General features: G+C 39.0%; 1 protein-coding gene across 1 annotated transcript; it reads right to left on the reverse strand.

Moving 5' to 3' along the window:
• Positions 1-7904: 7904 nt before the first annotated feature.
• socs6b (suppressor of cytokine signaling 6b) lies at positions 7905-14147 on the reverse strand. The gene is made up of 2 exons (XM_027142807.2): positions 13701-14147; positions 7905-12978 (listed from the first exon to the last, which is right to left on the reverse strand). Exon 2 carries the CDS (start codon positions 12865-12867, stop codon positions 11365-11367), a length of 1503 nt encoding a protein of 500 aa, XP_026998608.1. The 5' UTR covers positions 12868-12978; positions 13701-14147; the 3' UTR covers positions 7905-11364.
• Between the last annotated feature and the right edge of the window lie 7029 nt (positions 14148-21176).

A 21176-nucleotide genomic window follows, 5' to 3' on the forward strand; every position in this document is an offset into this window, starting at 1 on the left:
TTCATATCAATCAGATCAGAAGTAACTAGTTACTTGAGTAGTTTTTTTCAATGGATACTTTTTTACACTTACGACATTTAGCAGACACCATTATCCAGAGTGACTTACATTTTATTTCAGTTTATACAATTGAGCAATTGTGAGTTAAGGGCCTTGCTCAGGGACCCAGCAGTGGTAGCTTGGTGGACCTTGGATTCAAAATCACTAGTCCAACACCTTAACCACTGAGCTACCACGTCCCTGTTTTATTTTTACTCAAGTAACTGTTAAGATTGTTACTTTTACTTTTAATTGCTTAAACATTTCCAGAAGTACTTGTACTTTTACTTAAGCACAGATTTTAGACACTCTATCCACCTCTGGTCTTAAAGCATGTCAGATAGCCTGTTTACATTCCAATTAGCCTTATGTTAGCCTTATGTTCCTCATTTCACCAAGAAATGGTTATTTCTGTGGGTCAAAGGGGTGTGGCTTAATTTTAGTTCCATTATTTAATCAGAAACTTATTTAAGCAAACAGTACAAGCATTACTGTTAACATCTACAGCTCGACATTAACAAAATATTTAAATAATAACACAATAAAACAGTCATGCTTAATGCTAGCTTGGTTGCTCCTACTGCTAAAGATGCTAGGTTAACAAAAGCTGGATAATGTTAGCTAGAAATCTGGATAATAATGAACTGTGTTAATAAATACAAGCGAATCGGTACATCACATCACATACGATAACATCACCTCTGCCTTAACTAAGTACTGTACAATCAATTAAATCTCGTTTCAGTTGTCACCTGATCTAACCTTTACCAAACAGCCCATCAGAATCTGCCCTTATCAGGTTGTAATTCTCTACTGTATAGGGACTTCGGAGTGCATCATTAGCTAAGGAAAAAAAAACCCTCTCACTCTGTGCTAGCTATAACTCTTGATATAGTGGCTTTCATTTTGTTTGCAAACTGATGTCACATCACTAGGAGGTGAAACATCACTAGGAGGTGAAACACTCTCACACACACAGAGACAGACTCAGAGGGATCGTAATTAGATTGTAATGAGCTGTGTGGTTCATTTGAGCCTCTCAAATACCTGGATTCACTCCATCAATCTGCTCTAGACACACAGGACACACAGGATGATTTGGCAAAGAAGCGACTGCCAGGATAAGTCCATGTCTCCAACATCCCTCACACTCACTACATTCATGTGAGAGGATCTGGAACTGGTCTAATAGTAAATTATTTCATCCTTTATGTAATTTTCTCACTGATAAATGACTCTAGGAAAAAAAAAACAGACATCATTTTCTGAACATCATCATGCTCATGATCAGTACACACATAGGTTAGAATTTATCTGTGGTCTCAGAAGAGTTCATGTGACCAAAGACATGCCTAGAGACGATCAAATGGAGCAGTCCGAGTACTGAGCCCTGGGGGACACCTGCAGTCATTTGTGCTAAAAGAGATTTGTGTTTTTTCATGGATAATGAAATATATCTCATAAAAAGGTTTGAAGTGACTGAACAGATATCTGGATTGCAGGAATATATAAATGTTTGCTCAGGCCCTTTCTGCACTTATATACATATTTTTATACAACATTTTTACCAATTCGCTCGCTGTATAAATCACCATATTAAAGAGCACTAGTGTGTCATAAACTGCTACATCAAGCAGCTCAGGAATAAAGTAAAGAGCTGTTTTTCTCACTCATTCTCTCACTCATTCTCTCACTCAATCCCTCACTCAATCCCTCACTCAATCATTCACTCATTCTACCACTCAATTCTTCACTTAATCCTTTACCCAATCCATCACTCAATTCTTCACTCATTCCTTTACTCAATCCCTCACTTATTCTCTCATTCCATTCCTCATTCAATCCCTCCCTCATTTTCTCACTCAATTCCTCTCATTTGCTCACTCAATTCTCACTCATTTTCTCACTCAATCCCTCACTCATTCTCTCAATCACTTACTCATGCATTCTCTTACTCACTTGCTCACTCAATCCTGCACTCATTCTTTCACTCATTCTCTCACTAAATCCCTCATTCATTCTCTCAATCCCTCACTCATGCTCTCAATCATTCACTCACTCAATCCCTCACTCATGCTCTCACTCATTCACTCACTCAATCCCTCAATCAATCACTCACTCATTCTCTCATTCACTCACTCAATCACTCACTAATTCCGTCACACATTCACTCAATCCCTCACTCATTCTCTCATTCATTCTCCCAATCCCTCATTTATTCTCTCACTCATTCTCTCACACTCACTGTACAGTAGGAAAAAGAGACAGAAATGACTGAATATAATTTAAGTTCTAAAACAATGACATATAATATGTACAATATAAAGTATATTTTATATCTAAACCCTGACTGAGGTGCCTGATCAATTAATATAACACATCAGCCTGTGTGTGTGAACAACTTTTTTTCTCTGTGTTGATTAATGAATCTTTCCTCGTTTGTCTCAGGATGTAATTACATTTTACAGCTTTTAAAGCAGGATATTTATATTCATGCTCTATGGCGGCATATTGCTATTGTCGGATAAATGAACAGGAGCGCATCTAAGTTCTCATTCTACCTTCACTCCATCCACAGATATTTTATAACCTCCATCTGTACTGTCATAAAATTTATTTCCTCTTTTATACGATAAGGTTTTTTCAGTGCCTTTATGCTGAGATGTGTAACATTATCACACACTGACATCATCTCAGTAATAAAAAGTGCGCTGTGTGCTGAGTTCTGAACTCTGATTGGTGGTCTGGTGTTGATAAACTCTCTCTAACAGCAGCTCTGACAGTGCAGATTTCTGCAAATGTACCGATGGGGAAGGAGTCTCCAGTGTCAGCAGTGGGAACCAGTCAGAGGTAAAGCTGCAACTTAACCCCCCCCACCACCACCACCACCACCACGTCTTAAGGACAAGGAGTTTACATTTCTGTAACGTTTTTCAGTAACATGACAATCTGCAATTTGTTTTTGTTTTTTTGTAGTTCCTCGGGAGCTCTTGATTGCTTAATTAAACTTCTCTATGAACTATTGTAGAAAGGACATTATTTACATTTACATTATTTACTGTGTCAAACAAATGAGGATGGATGGGTTCCCTTCTGAGCCTGGTTCCTCTCAAGGTTTCTTCCCCATGTCAACCTTGTTCCTTGCCCCCCCATCACCGCAGGCTTGATCATAAGGGATATATATATTCATTCATTTTCTACCGCTTATCCGAACTTCTCGGGTCACGGGGAGCCTGTGCCTATCTCAGGCGTCATCGGGCATCAAGGCAGGATACACCCTGGAAGGAGTGCCAACCCATCGCAAGGCACACACACACTCTCATTCACTCATGCAATCACACACTACGGACAATTTTCCAGAGATGCCAATCAACCGTTCCCCCCTATATATAAATCCTCCTATATATAAATCTAAATCTAGATCCAGGTCTGTAAAGCTATTTTGAAACAATATCAACTGATACAATTGCTATACAAATAAATTAAATTGAATTAAACAGATAAAAGTTTAAATGTGTTCTTTAAATCGTACAAAAATTGTAATGGTTGTAAGACTGCTGTTGTGTAAGAGAAATGAAACACTTGTTACTTTGCTGTTAGAGGAAATGAATCAACTCGAGGTGCTAACAGTGACAGTAGGAGTGAGAGTGAGAGTGCTTACAAAAACTGTGTAACAGAAAACTCTAGACATTAAAGACAGTCAATAAGTGAGTGTTTACCTGAAAGGCACCCAATCAACTGAGAAGATTCTGGTGTCTGAAGTATGCTTGATGTTTTGCTCTGCAGTGAACAGGGACGAAGCGCCTGCTGTCATTAATCTGTGTTTAGATATGAACAGTTATCAGCTATTATCAGATCAGCTTTAACATCTTAACAAACTCACAAACATTAAGATGTTCTTTGATGGGATGAAGCAGAAGGTGGCGTGTCCAAAAATGTACTTAACTTAGATTTAAACCGTTCAAATTTTGAAACCTAATAAATAACTAAAGGCTATTTTATTAATGTGAGTGTGCCGGATCATAAACAGATTATGACCGTGTGCTCCGATTCTTACACTTTAACTAAAGTGTAAAACTAAAGTGTTTAGGGACGTGAGACCTTACAGAGCGCTGTGGGTTCATCATCCAGACCTCGGCAGAGTTTTTTCACGTGTGGAATTGTATCTCGTCGTTCGAAATATTTCTCTCTGAAGGATGTCAGGCTTAGCATAAATAATAAATAAGTGCATCTGCTGGTTCCTGTTTTGTAGCCTGCGCCTGTGTCTCATTAAGTCAGAGAGCTGGAGCTGAGAGTTCCGAGAGGTTCTGCTCATTGTGGAGGAACGCCTGAGAGCACGAGGTCTGATCAATAATGTATAGCAGCATCCTGGAGCTTTAACAGCGCACACGTGCTTCAGACGGCTGGGTGATCGCGCTGCTCTGGAACAACATCCTCTGGGGGCTGAGTGAATTTAATGAGACCACACGTTTATTCCTGCCTGTGAGGGTGAACCACAAACACCTTAAAATCTGGAAGCATCTAATGAACACCTTTACAGGGAAGACGGACTTCACTTCACTTTTCTGTCACGTAAGAAAGTTATGAAACAGACTTCTACTGAAATCCTGAAATCTACTGTTCCCTACACAATAAACCACCGTGTGTTTACTCTGTTTCTCATAACAGCAAAATTCAAGCTAGAGATCATTTAGAAACTGAAGCTGCATCTTAAATGACTTACTGCACACTAAGGACTATGTACTCTAGTGTGTAGTGTGAATGTTAGGAGGTTCACACTTACTTTCCCTAATAGGAAGTAGAAGCCATTTCCCAGTCGAGGGAGAATTACGTCAAACACACATAACGTGATGCAGCTTTCTTTAGCAGAATACACAAAATATGTTAAATGGTGAAAAATAAATATCACACAAAAGACATTTGTAAGACAACTTGTCTGTCGGAGTGTTGGGATGGAAGAGCCACGAGACTCAGTGGAGTAGAACAGTGTGTAAATGTGTGATTTGGCACGCAGCTGGAGTGTTCAGTCCCACTTAACGTTTAGGTCTACAATGTTAAAAGGTCAGCTTTGTTTAGCCTGGGTGCTATAATGCTAGTCTGTAATAAGCCTGTTTATTGTAACACTGCTTTCTTTTATCAGTAGCTAAGTGTTAGCATTTTTCTGCTGCTCTCACCGTCTCTTCCTACACTTTATCACTCAGTGCTAGTTTGTGCATCTGCCTAGATTCCAATGGCTTTTGTACCTTTCTCAATGAAAAGATAATAAAAATAAAATAAAATAATAATAAAAATCTAATCTAATCACTAACAAAGCTTAGACCGTCATCTCAGTTATTCCTGTAATCTGAGCAGATCAGATCATTTGTCCAGAGGAGAAGTAGACCAGCGAGTTAAAGCAGAGTGGGAAGGTGAAGCAGGAGGTGTTAAAAAAACAGCCTGAAAACACTTGACACTGCCGTAGAGAGACTCTCGTGTGTCAGAGGATTGGCGCACAGCCGGATTTGTGGGTTTGACTGTGGGAGAATCAGGAGGAGGTAAAGAAGCTTCTTGCTTTTTTGTCACGTCTTCAGCACCGTTATGTGAGAATCCTCGCCATCTGCCTGCTGCCCCTGTAGGCCTGTTTCTGAGCGCAGCATGTGTCTCCACATTAAAGAGAAAGTTAGCACGGCACCACCGCAGCGCTCGTCAACATTCATCACTCCCCTGAGTGGAGTTTAAGCCCGGGCGTTTCCAGATGTGCCTCCGTGTCACTTTATTAGCATTCCGGCATCGGAAGGATGTGCTACAGTCTCCGCTGTCATGCAGGTGTGACTTATATCTCGCAGATCGTTATCATTCCTTTTTTCTTCGTTCATTTCTGTAAGTTGAGAGAAAGTAATTAGGATTTAAAAGTGCTCATGACTTCGCTGGTTCCTCTTTTTCCCCCCATCCAGAGTATAGAGAATGTCAAACTAGCAGGAGTAAAGACACACACACACACACACACACACACACACACACACACACACACACACACACACACTTTCTTTTTGTAAGATCTTCTTATACAATATATATGTAAAAAAAAAACTCTCTGGTGGTTTTATTTCCACAAATATCTCTACTCGTATTGCCATGTTGTGTGTCTGTTCTGCTGCTACACTTTACACCTAGGATTAAACAAGTATTTTGTGTGAATAATCTTCACATGGGAACGCTGTATAAGAGGCGAGGCTAAGAGTAACATGGACTTAGGGTCAAACCACAGACTCTGGGGCTGTGAAAAAACGATGCAGTCCACAGGAAATACTGTTTATGAAAGCAAACATTTTTTGGTTTCTTTACAGTGCGTCCAGCAGAAACTATTAAGAACACTTAATGGATCTAAATGGTCTAAGTATGTATATTTGGGGGGTAAATTAAGCAGAATTGAGCTTGTAAATTATCATCATTTCTTGTACAAAGTTTCCAAACAGGAAATGAAATGAAGACAAACCCAGCATTGTGTTTACTGACACTCCAGTTAAACATTGTGAGGTCCAGCTTTAACCCCACGGAGCGATGTTCCTGTGATAAAACAGTTTATTTGGCATCAGCACTAAAAAGTGTCTGCTCATGCAACATCATGAAAGAGTTCTGGAAGATTATGGAGATTGATGAGTGTTAATGACCCAGAGGATGTGGCGGATGTCCTGCACGTTCTCTCCTCACACGTTTAACTAAAACGTCAGCATGTGAGCCGACTGTAATGAAGAAAGCTCAGTCGAGGGACGGCAGAAAACCATTTAGAGCCCCACAGGAGCACATTAGAGATGAGAAGCTCCACCGAAACCAATTAAAAAGAGAAGCAAGGGACGGGGAGAGCAGATCCAGATGATGATTCGTAGTGTGTAATAAAGCACTGTGGAGATACTGGAAGCCAAAACACACACACATACACACACACCTCCATCAAACCAAAAGTTCATTTCCTTTTAAATTGTTTCCAGATTGTAGCCACACCCCCTTGGTTATCTGGCAGAAGACTCATGTGGAAGCAAGAGTTTCAGGTCACGTGACGTCTATTCCCCTACCGTGAATTTGCTTTTCTGCATTTGTTTTTTTTTTGTTTGTTTGTTTTTTATTGCTGCTTTAGCTGAAAAAGCAAAATATCTCATATCACCATAGCAACAGAGATGTTTTATTTAAAAACTGTTTGCATTAAAAACTGCAGCTGTGTGAACATTAGAAAACAATGTCACTGTTGCTATTTTAAGCCACAAAATTTCCCAGATTCAAACATGAGCTTTCAGGAGCTTCAATGTTTAGAGCTAAATGTTTGTGGATGCCACAATCATATTAATCACAAAAACCAAAAACCAAATTTAATGCTACATAATTTCATCAAGACGGTTTTAAGTGAAATATATTATTGGTACAGTCAAAGGGGCGGAGCTTAGACTAAATAAAATAGGCTAAATATAATTCAGCTTACAGCTACTGGTGCAGGTTTACAGGTTAAGCCTGTGATTTATAAATGCTGTAATTCATATGATCAAGAGAGTAAAACTGTCCCTGTTGTCTGGGTGGGTGGGGCTTACTCCTAATCTCTGCCCTGCCAATCACAGTAAGATACAGCAGATTGGCGGTGCCTTGTCGTAGCTTAAAGGGGGAAAATGGTATAAAAAGAGAGAAAAAAAATGTCTATTTTTTTGTAATTACATACAAGATGTTTTATTAAGAAACTGACAATCTCCTGCATTGAACATTTTTCATGTTTCTGTTTTCTCACTGCTTTGTAACAGACTTGGAGTAACGTCTCTTACTTGTTCTCGACTATGAACCAAACTAAAGCACTTCAGACTGTAACAGTTATAAACAGCATCCAACTACAGAGTAACACAAAATTGAGAATAAGTCTTTTTTTATTTACATTTCAGAGTAGATATAAAACATTTAGCTCCAAATGTGCAATAATAAAAAACAGCAAACAGTTTTCCTTTTCCAAGATCTAAAATTCCTGTGAAAACATCTGAAAATATGGACAGCTACTTCCCAGATATGTGTTAATGGAACAAAAAAACACAACGTGACATTCGCACCTTTGACTTTCCACCATGACCAAAAATTTCCTCCCAAAATATTCATACATTTAGATGTAAAACCACATGGACCGTAGAACAGCCGTGAAGTCAAACACAAGAAAAGAACAAAAAACAAAAAGTACCAACAAGAACAAAACGTGTAAAATCCCAAAAACTTTTCTCCATTCCCTAAAGCCAGAAAACATCAGCCTTCAGCCGGGTTTGTGCTGATAAACACACTTAGAATTACCCGACAGCGAAATCTTCACTTTAAACGTGGTTCTGGTGAGAAGTTTAATGTTTCTGTGCCCTTGTGTTTAAGACGCTCGTGATGAAGACGTCTTCACAGGTAGCGTTATTGTGCTCACGTTTATAAAGCAGCATAAACACAGCTGTCCGTATTTTGAAAAACTGTTTAGAAATGAACCTCGTATATAGTTCTAGAATAAGAGTCATCGTAAAAAGGTGGAGAGGAACAAAACACGGACAAATTCTTCACTTTCCAGTTAAAATTCACCACAATGACACTATGAACACAGCGTTATTTTAAAGCTGCAGCACATTCATTCATCTTTTTGTCATTGTTGACTGTTAAGGATTGTTTTTTTTAAATTGGAAAATAACTTGAAATGTGGCGAACATCGAAGTCGCTGTGTCGGAAATCTGAGTAGATTTAGCCTTTAGTGGTGCGAACATTTCCCAGATTCAAACATGAGCTTTCAGGAACAACTTCAATGTTTAGATCTAAATCATATTAATCACAAAAATTTGGGGGTCATGTCAACAAAGTGGTCTTCAAATGCTAAAGATTTACATACTGCAGCTTTAAAATACAACCTTGCGGTTAAAAAAAAGCAACAGATATAAAAACAAGTACAACAATGATACAGAATGAAAAGTGAGCGAGATATTTCACCATGTGTTGAAACTGTACCAAAGCTCCGCCCACAACAGCGTTCTAACATGCATCAGTGTGTTATATATATTGTTTTTTACGAATCACTAGAAATCGTCCCTCTAATTTTCTTTAGCTAGTTAACATTATGTGATGTCCAACAGCGCAGGAGTTGAGTTTTGACCCAAGCTGAGCGGTTAGTGAGCGGAACACTAAGTGAAGGTGTTGATTATGTTGTGAGCAGCGAACAAACTAAATCATCGTGAAAGGAGAAACAAATCAAATGATCGCACTTTAACCTCAGAGCAAAGCAAAACACGTATTCAAGTAAAGAGATAAGCCACTGTAATGCATCATACGAGCATCAGCGCTCACGTAGAACACCACGGATCAAAACAGAGACGAGCAGCGAGACAGACGTTCATATGTACATCCATCATCCACAGGACAGAGACGCCGACGTCACGTCGCTCCTACACAAGCCCGGGATACAGTTGAGGAAAATAATAAGTACCAATAATGAGGAAGAGTTTAAGGACAAGGTCAAAATTCTGTGTGATGTCATCATGAACTCTACACATGACTTAGATGTGCTTCTGATAGTTTTATTTTAAATCTATTGTTATAAACACCAAATGATGCCATTGTTACTCACTGTGAACATAAAATGTTTTTCAATGTTTCGCATTGTGGTGATGTAAATGTGTAATATGAGCACATGACCATCAACACAGTCTTTCACCTACATGTAATAAAACTACAGGAAACTCATCACACCAACAAAAAGGTGTTAAATCACATGACCCCGCAACAGAAACAGCATGTGTCATTCTACATTAGATTTTCATATCAATCCTTTTCCCTTCATATGTGACAGAATTGGAGACTAAATCCAGTATTAATTTAGGCAGCATGTGTCTGGGACATCCCATAATACTTTTCAGTTAGAGTTAGAGCACCATGACATCACAGAGCTGCTGAGTTCTGGACTCTGATTGGTCAGAAGGTGTTGATGAATTGACATACAGCAAGCGCTCCACTGATGATAAACAATTTTTTTTTTAAAAACTGTTCATGTGGCTGATGAAGTTTCCTGTAAAATTTATACTGGAAACCAGTGTCACCAGTATGTACCAGTCAGAGGTAAAGCTGGAACATGAAGTTTTCCCACAACTTCAGGACAGAGGAGTTTACACTTCATTACCATTGAAGACGCTAATATGTTGCAGTGCATTATGGGATTTCCATTTTCACAGAAAACACAGAGGTTTGGAACACAGAGGAATCTGCTTGAGAAAATTTAAAGGAATGTTTAAATTCTGTAAGAAATATTCAGGGACTTATTTACACCCAACGTTATTATGCCTATCGCTTTTAGCCTGGCCAATGTTGAGCTTGAGATTCATTTTAGTACTAATTAAAATTTAGCACACAGCACGCAAATAAAACGAGTTCGCCACAAGCATGATGCAACAACACCTGTGTGTTTAAATTATTTAGAACGTAGCTAAGCTATTCAATTTTACTAGCACTGCTGCTAGCTAGATGTGTTCTTGTAACATGAATTCCTTATTTATTCATTTATACCTAAAAGATATGCGTCGAATGACAATCCGTTACTTTTTAAAGAGACATCGATGTGATAAAAAGAAACAAATAGAACATGTTCTGAAAGATGGAGATGCTCGGATCTGAATTTTGTGATAAACGACTCTTTCTGAAAGTATTTGGTGTTACAATTTAGCTCTTTCTCTAAACTGTGTAACATCTTCAGCCTGCTTCAGGTTTCACTCACAGTTGATAAAAATGTCTTTAGATTCATAACATAACTCAAAACGTTCTCTTCTGTTATCAAACCCCTGGAAAACCAAACACTGTAAAACACCTGTGACATCATATTTTATCCCAAGTTTCTTTCTTTAGCAAAGAAAAGTGAAATGTGACGGGTTTGTAGCTTATTAGTGTGCTTATTGTAATAAAAAAGTAAAAAATTAATAAATAAAAAATAAGTCATAAGGCAAAACAGCACAGTAATGCCTCGGACCCAACGATTATTTGTTAGTTCACGTTGTGGGAAATGTGTTCAAATTAAAACAAACTCTTAGCCTTGCCTTGTAAGTGGATTTGCTCCTGAATTTAAATTTCACCCCAGAAATAATACCAGACGTCTAACTGAGCATGCAGGAGCGATACGCTCTGTTCACTTCACTCACACATCCGTCTTTACACTACATCTGCTACTTATTCTAACACTGAACAAACAAACAAAAACAAACATCACTGCTTCCTCCGGCACAAATATAAAAACATGGAATTCAACGTGTGAAAGATTGTTTGTTATGACATCCTAAAAAGTGCAAGAAGCGAGGTGCGTCCTGTCGACTCGGCTCAGTAGTGTTTCTCTTGCAAATAATCTTTCATTTTGTTTGGTAAAGGCAATTTCTGGATCAGGTCTATACGAGTGTACTGACGAATCACAAAGCGGCACGAGTACTGCAGCGATCGCACCTGCATAAACCGTGAGACGGGATTGGTCAGTCTGACGGGATAGGTGACAGACCCGGGTAAGCGCGATCTGGAATAGCAGAATGCACCGTTTTCCGAATCCCTGATGGAGTTGTCAATGAGCTCTACGATGGAGGTGTGGCCTTCCATGTCAGGCTGCTCATAGAAGCTGAAGGAGCCATTGGAATGCTCGATTCGAGTATGAAGTGTCTTTCCTTGAGAACGAAAACTCAAACTTAGAAGATAGCGCTCATCTGAACTGTCTCGAACCAAAAAGGAACCATCTGGAAGGTCTGCGAGCTTCTCCTCAGCTTCCCATCGTGTGATCGGTCCCCAGTACCATCCCTGCTTGGCCAGTTTCTTCAGCTCCATCGTCAGACTCGTGACTACCATTGGCCCGCTGGTCTGCACAGCGTCATACACCCGCTGGACTCCTGGCGCAGAGTTCGGATCAAAACTTAGATGTTCAAGAACTGAATCAGCTACTTGGGTGCCACCAAACCCAGGAAGGCTGCTTACAGGAAGTGGAGGTAGCAGAGGAGACTCTAGGCGTGAGCTATGCAGCAGAACGTTAGCAGTGTTCAGAATGAGACGGTTTACTGAAGGCTCCATGAAAACCTCAGGAGATAGGAGGTCGTGACTGATGGCGTCTTCATCGGAATGAAGAGAACACTCACTCTGAGGCAACACCTCCATTGGTGACGTTCCGTCCAGGCAATAAGACCGAGGTGCTTCGTCATCAGAGAAAAGTCCATCGTCTAAAGGCAGCGCATACTGAATGTAATCCTGAGCTGTGAGACCAATGACTACAGGCACGTGATCGTCCATCTCTAGATCGCCATTTTGAGGGTCAGGGCTCTGACCGTCAAACATCTCGTCTCCCAGAAAGCTTTTCTGGAGAGACAACGTAGAGTTGCTGGACGGGATAAGAGCGTTGACCATGGAGTTGCATGTTTCCTCCGAGTTCGTCACTCTGAGCGGCCATGGCGTCGGGCTGTAATGGTGGTTCTGTAAAGATGTCGAGCGAGAAGAATGCTGGGATTTCAAGTCACGGAACGTGATGGGCTCCGACGATGAGGAGAACGCATCATCATCGATCGAGCAAACAGATGGAGAACTGGCTTTGACCTTTGGTTTCTGCTTCGTTGATAGTCTTCTCTTCAGGGTTCCCATAAGACCCTCGCTTTTAGAGCGAGTTTTCGATTCCTTCAATTCCCCGTTATCTAAGGTGGCACCCACAAGGTCCTTGCTATAGCAGCCTCCATAAAGAGAAGGCTCTGAAGGAAAAGAAGTCGAAAGGTCTGGCTGAGACACAGCATACTCATTCTCTTCTTTCCCTTTTATGCTCAATGACTTTCTGATTGTGGTTAGACTAAATTTCTTCATCCTGGATATTCCCTGTGAGAGAATGTGTGGCAAAAATCTGCTCCCGAGAAGAACGACGGTGGCGGCGAATGTGAACACTTTCACATCGCTAATCACATGAGACAACCATGCCTGGGAAAAAACAAACGGAAAACATGACAGTTATATGCTGCACATATATATATTCCAAATCTGACTGTCAGTCTGTTATACAGTAATATAAATGATGAGGTGTACATTGGGTTTTATATCGTAAACACCTCATGATGTTGAGCGACATGCACAAAAACACAAGACTCAAGTTGAACTGGGCTACAAGAGCTCTGTAGCAGGTAAATGGCCATAATTACACCACCAAAATGTGTCAAAAAGTTGAACTCATGCAATAAAATACAAGTGTTCCTAACTTTATCAAACATTACTGCAAACACAACCACAAACGACACACAAGCTGTGTTAAAGACTGACAGTCTGACAGACGTGTGGGACAAAATGCTCTCAAAAATAGCCTTGCTGTAATCTGTAATAACGCTGCACTGACCCTCGTTTGTAGGTGTTTAGAAATAACAGGTCATTATTATATTATGACGTCATAAGTGAAATGAACTAATAACAATATCTGTGACTATTAAATAAGATGTAAACATGGAATATAAAAACACTAAATCACTCCTGGTCTTTTTTTCTCTAGTACTAAAGCATGTTATTTACACTTTAGTCTGAATTAAAGTCTGGTAAATAACGTGATAAACAGCAGACCATTTCTTCAGGCCCTACATTAGCATCTAAGCTAATTCAGCAAACACAATAAGAACACATTGTCCTTTCATGATTTAAAAAAAGAAAACAATCACCTCATAACCTGTTCGTCCACTGGGACACTGTCAGCTCACCGCAGTCCTCATACTGTTCTTTATAACCCACATGAAGCCTGAGCTTCACGAAGCTTTAAGACGTTTTTCTTATATTGTAGCTAAAAAACGTTAACATGGGATTCTATTCGACGAAGCGCGCGTGCGCAGTGTTCACGCATGCGCGGTCAGGTAGTGACGCACGAGTGCGCTTTGACAGCCTTGTTTAGCTTTGTCGTTAGCTTAAAGCTTAGCTAAAATTTCAGGTTGAATGTTTGTATACATTTCATTTATACGGTCGGGTTTTTGTGTTCGCATTTTGACGGAATTCAAAATAACGTCTGAGAAAATATTCAATTTCCCCCCCTGATTTGCTAGCATCAGTGTTAGCTTTTAGCATTAGCTATAGCATTTCTGTCTGTCAGTTGCCTGTCTTTGTTGAGAAAGCACTACGGTGGTCGAGCAGGACACGAAATACAAGAATTATTTACTACAACGAGAATTGCTTTAAAATATAAAATAATCTGTAAAAAAAAATATATATATATATATATATATATATATATATATATATATATATATATATATATATATATATATATATATATTCCTGCATGACCTTAATCTAATGTCACCACAAATGTCATCTTTACCAAGGGTGCCAGTAATTCTGGGTTCATGAGGACTATAACAACATAACTGCTAAGTTATAAAGGAAGATTAAATAAATCGTATGTACTTTAACATTAAAAATAAAACAAATGTCTCTGCTCAATTGGTATCTAATTACCATTACAATTTTCAAATGTCTGTAAATATCTTCGGAAATGTGCTAATACATCTTAGAGAAAGAGAGAGAAAGAAACAAAAAAGAGAGAGAAAGAAAGAAAGAGAGAGAGAGAGAAAGAGACGGTGGTCAAAACACACACACACACATTCCAAACCAACTAGTATGCTTATTAATCAAATTAATACCCTAATGAATGTAACATATGGCTGAACGACATCTGACAATAATTATAAGATAAGATCCTTTTGTAACATCACATGTCCTTCAATCAATGGAGTCAAAAAAAAAAAAAGTCTTGTGATGTGGTAGCTTCGTGGTGTTGGTCTACTGATTGGAAGGTTGAGAGTTAAAACCCCAGGTCTACCAAGCTGCCACGGGCCACTGAGAAAGAAATATAAAGTTGTTGTGTAATATAAACCTGTTTACAAGCTGTTTAAACTGATACCTTTCTACCTTTCCAAAGTGAGCAATCTCACTGTTAAGAATTAGCACAGACATTGCAGATAATGGATAACATTACAGCATAAACCTGCTCAAATGTTAGCCAGTTCTTATAAAGCACTGCTTGGTATATTGATGTTATTTAGGCTAAGCTAATACTAAGAATAAATTTAAGATAATATTAAAGCATCAGAATCTCAGTGAAGGTCCATTGCGGTGAAGGTCATAACTCTGTGTTTCAGTACGGATTCTCGGCTGATTCAGCAGTGGTCTAATTAGTGTCAGTTTGTCTTCAGTAAGAGCATCTATAAGCTTTTTTGGTTAATTGATGTCACACTTGGCTCTTTATTAGTATTTTCCTCCTGTACGTTTTTTCTCAGTCAGTGGTGTGTTTTTTTTTTGTTTTTGTTTTTTTGCGGTTAGATGTGTTGAAGGCTGCAGTGTGAAGATGCTTAATTACTTCACCCTATTAGAGCTGTTCATGTCGGTGTAGTTCAGTGTTTTACACCCTCTTAAAAGTGCTGATTAAAAGTCACACTCTGATCTCTATTTTGACTTCCAACTACATTCACATTGTTGCACATTTCACATCAGTCTTTCACCTTCATACAACATAGTGACAATAATCAGTTAAACAATACACTCATAAATAATTATACATATGAAAGCAATATAAAGTGACACATGCAGACCCCTGGGGATGCAACAACAAATACTGCATCCTGTTAACATATCAATTATCAGTAAAATTGTAATATCATTATCGCTAATACACTTGTGCTCATCAATGAGCCGTTCTAAACAGTATTTGCTAGTAAAGTGCACTAGGTGCCGTAGTACTGTGATGCACACTTTAATATAATGTTGGGATGTGGCTCAATCTAAAACAGCTCCCTATACTCCCTATATAGTGCACTAAAAATGATGCTGTATTTTTAAACCTGATATTTTGGAACATGGCTCTATTCTGGATTCAGACAGATCTATGAGCACGCTGGAAAAAATTGTCTGAACAACTGAAGGTCAAATGTCACACTTTACAGTCAGACCAGGGCATCCTTTATCAGGTGAGCGTGTGGTGAGTAGCAGTAGGACAATGAGATTGATTTTGGTGCGCTAAAGCTGAGCATGAGCGCATGATTACTCACACGCACTCGCAGCGACACGAGTGATGGATCACAAATCAATGCTGATTGTCGACATGGAGCTTTTACTCAGAGAGGCTCTCAAGGTCGACTTTTACAGAAGCCTTTGAGACTACTTTTTGGGGACAAAAGAAATAATAGAAAACTTTCTGTCTATGATATGAGAAAGGAATCATGACAAGGTGTCACAGCTCTGCGGAAACGCCTGGGAGAAAATGTGTCACATCTGTTTAAAGGTGATATCTCACTAGATTAAACATACACAATATGTCCTTTACTTCAGAAGCAAGTTGATCAACCAGGACACAAATTCATTCTTACTCACAAAAAAATGCTTTCCAAAACCTTTAGAAACTATTGTTTCTAAAGTAAAGCTTCATTTACTGGGACATGTACAGCAGACACTCTAATGATAATGATGTATGTATCGTGTTTATCTGATATGGAAGAAGTCTCCAGTGTTCCAAGAACAGTAAATTCTTTATGCCTGATCATATCTTGTTTTTTGCTTTTCGCTGCACATTAGGAGGCGGGGTCGAAAGGGCATGGCCTATAAGGCAGAGTAAAACTGACTGTCCAAGAAACCAAATACACAAACTCTAGACGTTGAACATGTCTCTGCTGATGGACTTAATTTGGTGCAAAATGTTGTTGAGTTTTTTTCGACCAGACTATTCCTTTGATTGATATGTAGATTAATAATAGCTCAGATATTACACCGTGTGCGGGAGTGTGATCATCCTGCATTATGTAAAGGCTCATATCATCATAGTGTGAAGGTGTTGTGGTCTATTAAGCATGAAGGTTTGGTATTTAAAGATATATGGCACATCTAATTTAAAGAGGTGGTGTATGAGTGGAGAAGGAAATGTCTGGAAGTATATGTAAAAAAAAAAAGATGCTGTAGTTCAGGACTGACTCCTGCAGTGTCGTACACTTCAGAGATTAGAATCCCCTGTAAATGTCTAAAAAGTTCTGTTGATGATGTATTCCTTTGAAGAGGAAGTCAGACTGACTGCATGTTGAAGTGCTCGACTGATTTCCTGCATTACAGATACACCAGGCCAAACCCCAGCTGAATATAAACTCAACAGCAGCTTAGTGAACTCAATAAATATGCAGTGAGGAGTTTATTACAAGACTCTTTTTCTCAGGTGTGGGGGATTTAACCAGGATGAAATACTAGAAAGACGCAGTGTGCGATTGGAGATATGGCATATGTGTGAGAGTCGAGGTTGTGTCAGTGTTGCTGATGGTGATGGAATCATGTTCTTTACAGACTGAGGTGATCATAATCCAAGATTCAATCCTCTAAAACACAAACACACAAAGTCTGCCCACTTTCATCTGAATAAAATCCAACCATTTATTCTCAGTCAGAAAAGGGGACAGTGTGCAGGAAAAACACATAAACCATTTTTTCTGCTGATGAGCTGCTACTGTAGAGAAAGACCCCCACGTGGGCGGGACATATATACTCGCATATAATTGGACAAAAAAGAGAACAGTGCAGGACCAGTGAGAAAACCCCCAACAAAAAACCCCACACAACTGGTATCTATGATCAGGTACAAATGAATTAACACTGAAAAATGTATATTCAGTGGTTGTGAAGGAGAAAGTTAATCACATGTTCACCTGTAATGCAGCGAAGCACAGAGCGCAGGATCACCGTGTGAACTCATGCAGTTCTCGCCTTTTCAAGGAGAAGCGTGATGGTGTTTCACAGCGACAGAGCTGCTGTACGAGCTTCGCTTGAAAAATGTTCTCATTTTCTGAGGTTCATGAAAGCGGAACCAGAATCATTTCTGTATGCCGTGTGGCTCGTCTCAAACCTGCGCCCGAGCTCTGTCTCGCATGGAACAGGAGAGATGAGAGAAATGCAAAAACTCCCTTTCTTCAGGATTTAAGCAGGAAAGCTGCTGATGTTCTGCTCCACAGAGGCTCTCAGGTGGAAAAGATTGATGTGAAAGAATAAAAGCGTCAAAACCAGGCAGAAAATATGAATAGGAAGGAAAACTACTGGAGGACACCAGAGTTTAAAAAAAAATCTGCAAATATAACAGTAAATTATTGGCAGTTCATGTGACAATGCTACTGTAAAAAGACAAGATACAACCTTCAAACTAAAAAACAGGATCAATGTTCAGTTACATTTTACGTTACATCAAGTTTCCCGTAAATGACTTTAAAAACAAATGACTTTTTTTACTCTATAAACAATAAACTTATTACTATAATATTATAAACTCTTATTTTAAAGAAGAAAAAACCTTAAAGAACTGATTCTGTCAGTCAGTCCCTTTCATTTAAAAAGTCTGACCATGTTTCTAAGTTTTATAAGAACGCTGAATTATTGAATGTTGTGAAGAACACGTCCAGAAGCCTTGAAGGTGATCACATACCCAGAGCGTGACTAGTGCCTCACATCTCTAGAGCTTCCTCACAACCTTTGACACTTTTTCATTGTAACTTGAACAATGTTTTAAACTCATGGTATCTTAAGTATGTAACCCATTGAGCCAGCATTAATGTATTCAATGTTAGAGATTTAAGCACTTATGTACGTCGCTCTGGATAAGGCCGTCTGCCAAATGCTGTAAATGTAAATGTATTTTCAACCTTTCAAGATAATTATAAAATAGCATCAGAATTTACTCCCAGTTTATCTCACAAAACTGAACTATACTGTATCTTTCTAAAAATTAGCACTACTGGATTAGCTCGGGGTCTGTAGTTCATGTGTGGACACGTCTTTATGTGATGAAATAATTCTTACTGAAATATTAGGGGGAGAAAAAAGATAAAATAATAAAAAGATTTTTTTTAAAAAATATATGCAAATTAGCAAAGCAATTTCTAATTTCTGTAAATAAAAAGTAATACAATGTGCACAATAAAAAGTCTAGTATTAATATATAGAGAGTTTAAGTTGAGTTGTAATTGTAATAAATTGCTGCTGCTGCTGTTCAGGCTCTGATTCCACTGAGTGTAAATCACCTCATCAGCAGGAACTGATGCTCAATTTATCTCCTGTTCTCTGTGTGCGTTTACTGTATTGGCCTCGAGTCTGTGTGTATCCGCTTCCTCACATTGGCCCTGAAGCATCATGGGTAAGGCAGATGCTGCCATCAAGAGGTACAGAGAGTAGTGTTAAATATTAAAGAGAACAGGAGAGCATGCAAAAAAAATTCAAATATGTATTTGTTACTGACTGTACATCTGCACAAGTCCTTCATTATTTATATTTATATTTATCTTTTATTAACCCTTCAGATTTTTTTACCTCAATTATTATTATTATTATTATTATTATTATTATTATTATTATTATTATTATTATTATTATTATTATTATTATTATTGAGTTTATTTCATACTTACTTTTAATATTTTCGTTTAATTGTAAAAATTATTGTTATGGAGTTCAGCCTGGTGGTTTTTTGTTTTGTTTTGTTTTTTATTTCTTTTTTAATAAGCTGTAAATCACATTGAGCTACATTTAAAACCCATTTATTTCTCCAAAAAGTGTAATAATGTGATGAAATGATGGAGAGGGCATGGGGGATAACGAGACACAAGCCCGAGTGACCGATTGGAGCTTAATGTGTGGAGGAAGTGTGTTAGGGTCAGAGCTGCTGCTGGCGTGGGTTCAGCTGCCGACAGAAAGAAAACACGTCAATCAGACACGCAGCTCTGGAGCCAGAGCTCCAGCATCCTGCAGGAATGGAGGAGGGTCGTGTTTCAGTCCGCATTCCCATCCGGTACCATGTGGAATTCATCTCTGAACATTTCAGGAGAGATATGCAGGAGAGCAGGGACTCAAAAAAAAAAAACCCACTCCAAACACAAAGACCTAGAGGAGCTTGAGGAAACCTGAAAGTCTCAAGGAGGACGAATGCAAAACAACAACAAAATAAAAACAAGATCAAACTAGCACTGATGCTGAAGCTCTGGAGTAAAATAGAAAGAAAGCAACTTTTTGACATGTTAACACACACACACACACACACACACACACACACACACACACACACACACACACGTGCATGCACACACACACGTGCGCGCGCACACACACACACACACACACACACACACACACACACACACACACACACACACACACACCACAGGAAGAGAAAGTGCATTTGAAATGGAATGCAAAAATGGAGATGATTTTAAGGTGAGGGAGAAATAGGCTGAACAGGGCCTTTATTTTTCTTGGGCTCAGCTGAACCTCGCTGTTTCCCTCAGGTCCCCATGCACACACAAACACACACACAGGGTTCTGCTGTGTTCGCTCTTTCCTCGATAATCAGGATGCGAGTGTTAAGAACTGCGCCAAACTTCCCTGAAGCGAGGCAGATTTTGGCTTCTTCCACACAGACCTGTTTTTTTCCTCCCCCGTGTCTTCTGTAAAACGCTCCCTGACTACACAGACTTGATGAGGCTGGACTTAAAATGCTGAAAACAGTTTGTTCAAGCACATAATAAACCCCCTAAAAAGCCAAGATCTTACTCTGCCGAGTGGCCGCTGTAATGAAGTGATTAAATCTGATCTCTGCTCAGATGCTCCTGCGCTCTTTACATTTACTTAGATTTTATTTCAAATTATACAACTGAGCAACTGAGGGTTAAGAGCCTTGCTCAGGGGCCCAGCAGTGGCAGCCTGGTGGACCTGGGAAACAAACTAATGACCTTCTGATCAGTAATCCAATGCCTTAACCACTAGGCATATATAAACTTATATTTATATGTTTAATGCATTTAGAGTGCCTCTTTGTTTTGCCTAAAAGATAAAAATCGCAGATTGTCATACTGAAGAAGTGTAAAAACTCTTTTTGCTGAAGATGTGGGAAATCTTCACAAACAAAACCATCTCCTGACTTCAAGTAATCTTCACCACATCAATGTTTTTTTAAACCTGTTTATTATCAGTGGAGTGTGTGCTGTTGGGGTCCCTGTGAATGAGCTGTTGCTATAGAAACGATAAAGCATCAGAGCAAGTGCATTACTATAAACCTGCTTATAAAGATTCTAAATTTAAACCTTAGATTCTAAATTTAAACCTAAACATTTAATGCAGCATGTTTAACTGGT

The sequence above is a fragment of the Tachysurus fulvidraco genome, chromosome 22 (genome assembly GCF_022655615.1).
Source record: "Tachysurus fulvidraco isolate hzauxx_2018 chromosome 22, HZAU_PFXX_2.0, whole genome shotgun sequence".
Lineage (NCBI taxonomy): Eukaryota > Metazoa > Chordata > Actinopteri > Siluriformes > Bagridae > Tachysurus > Tachysurus fulvidraco.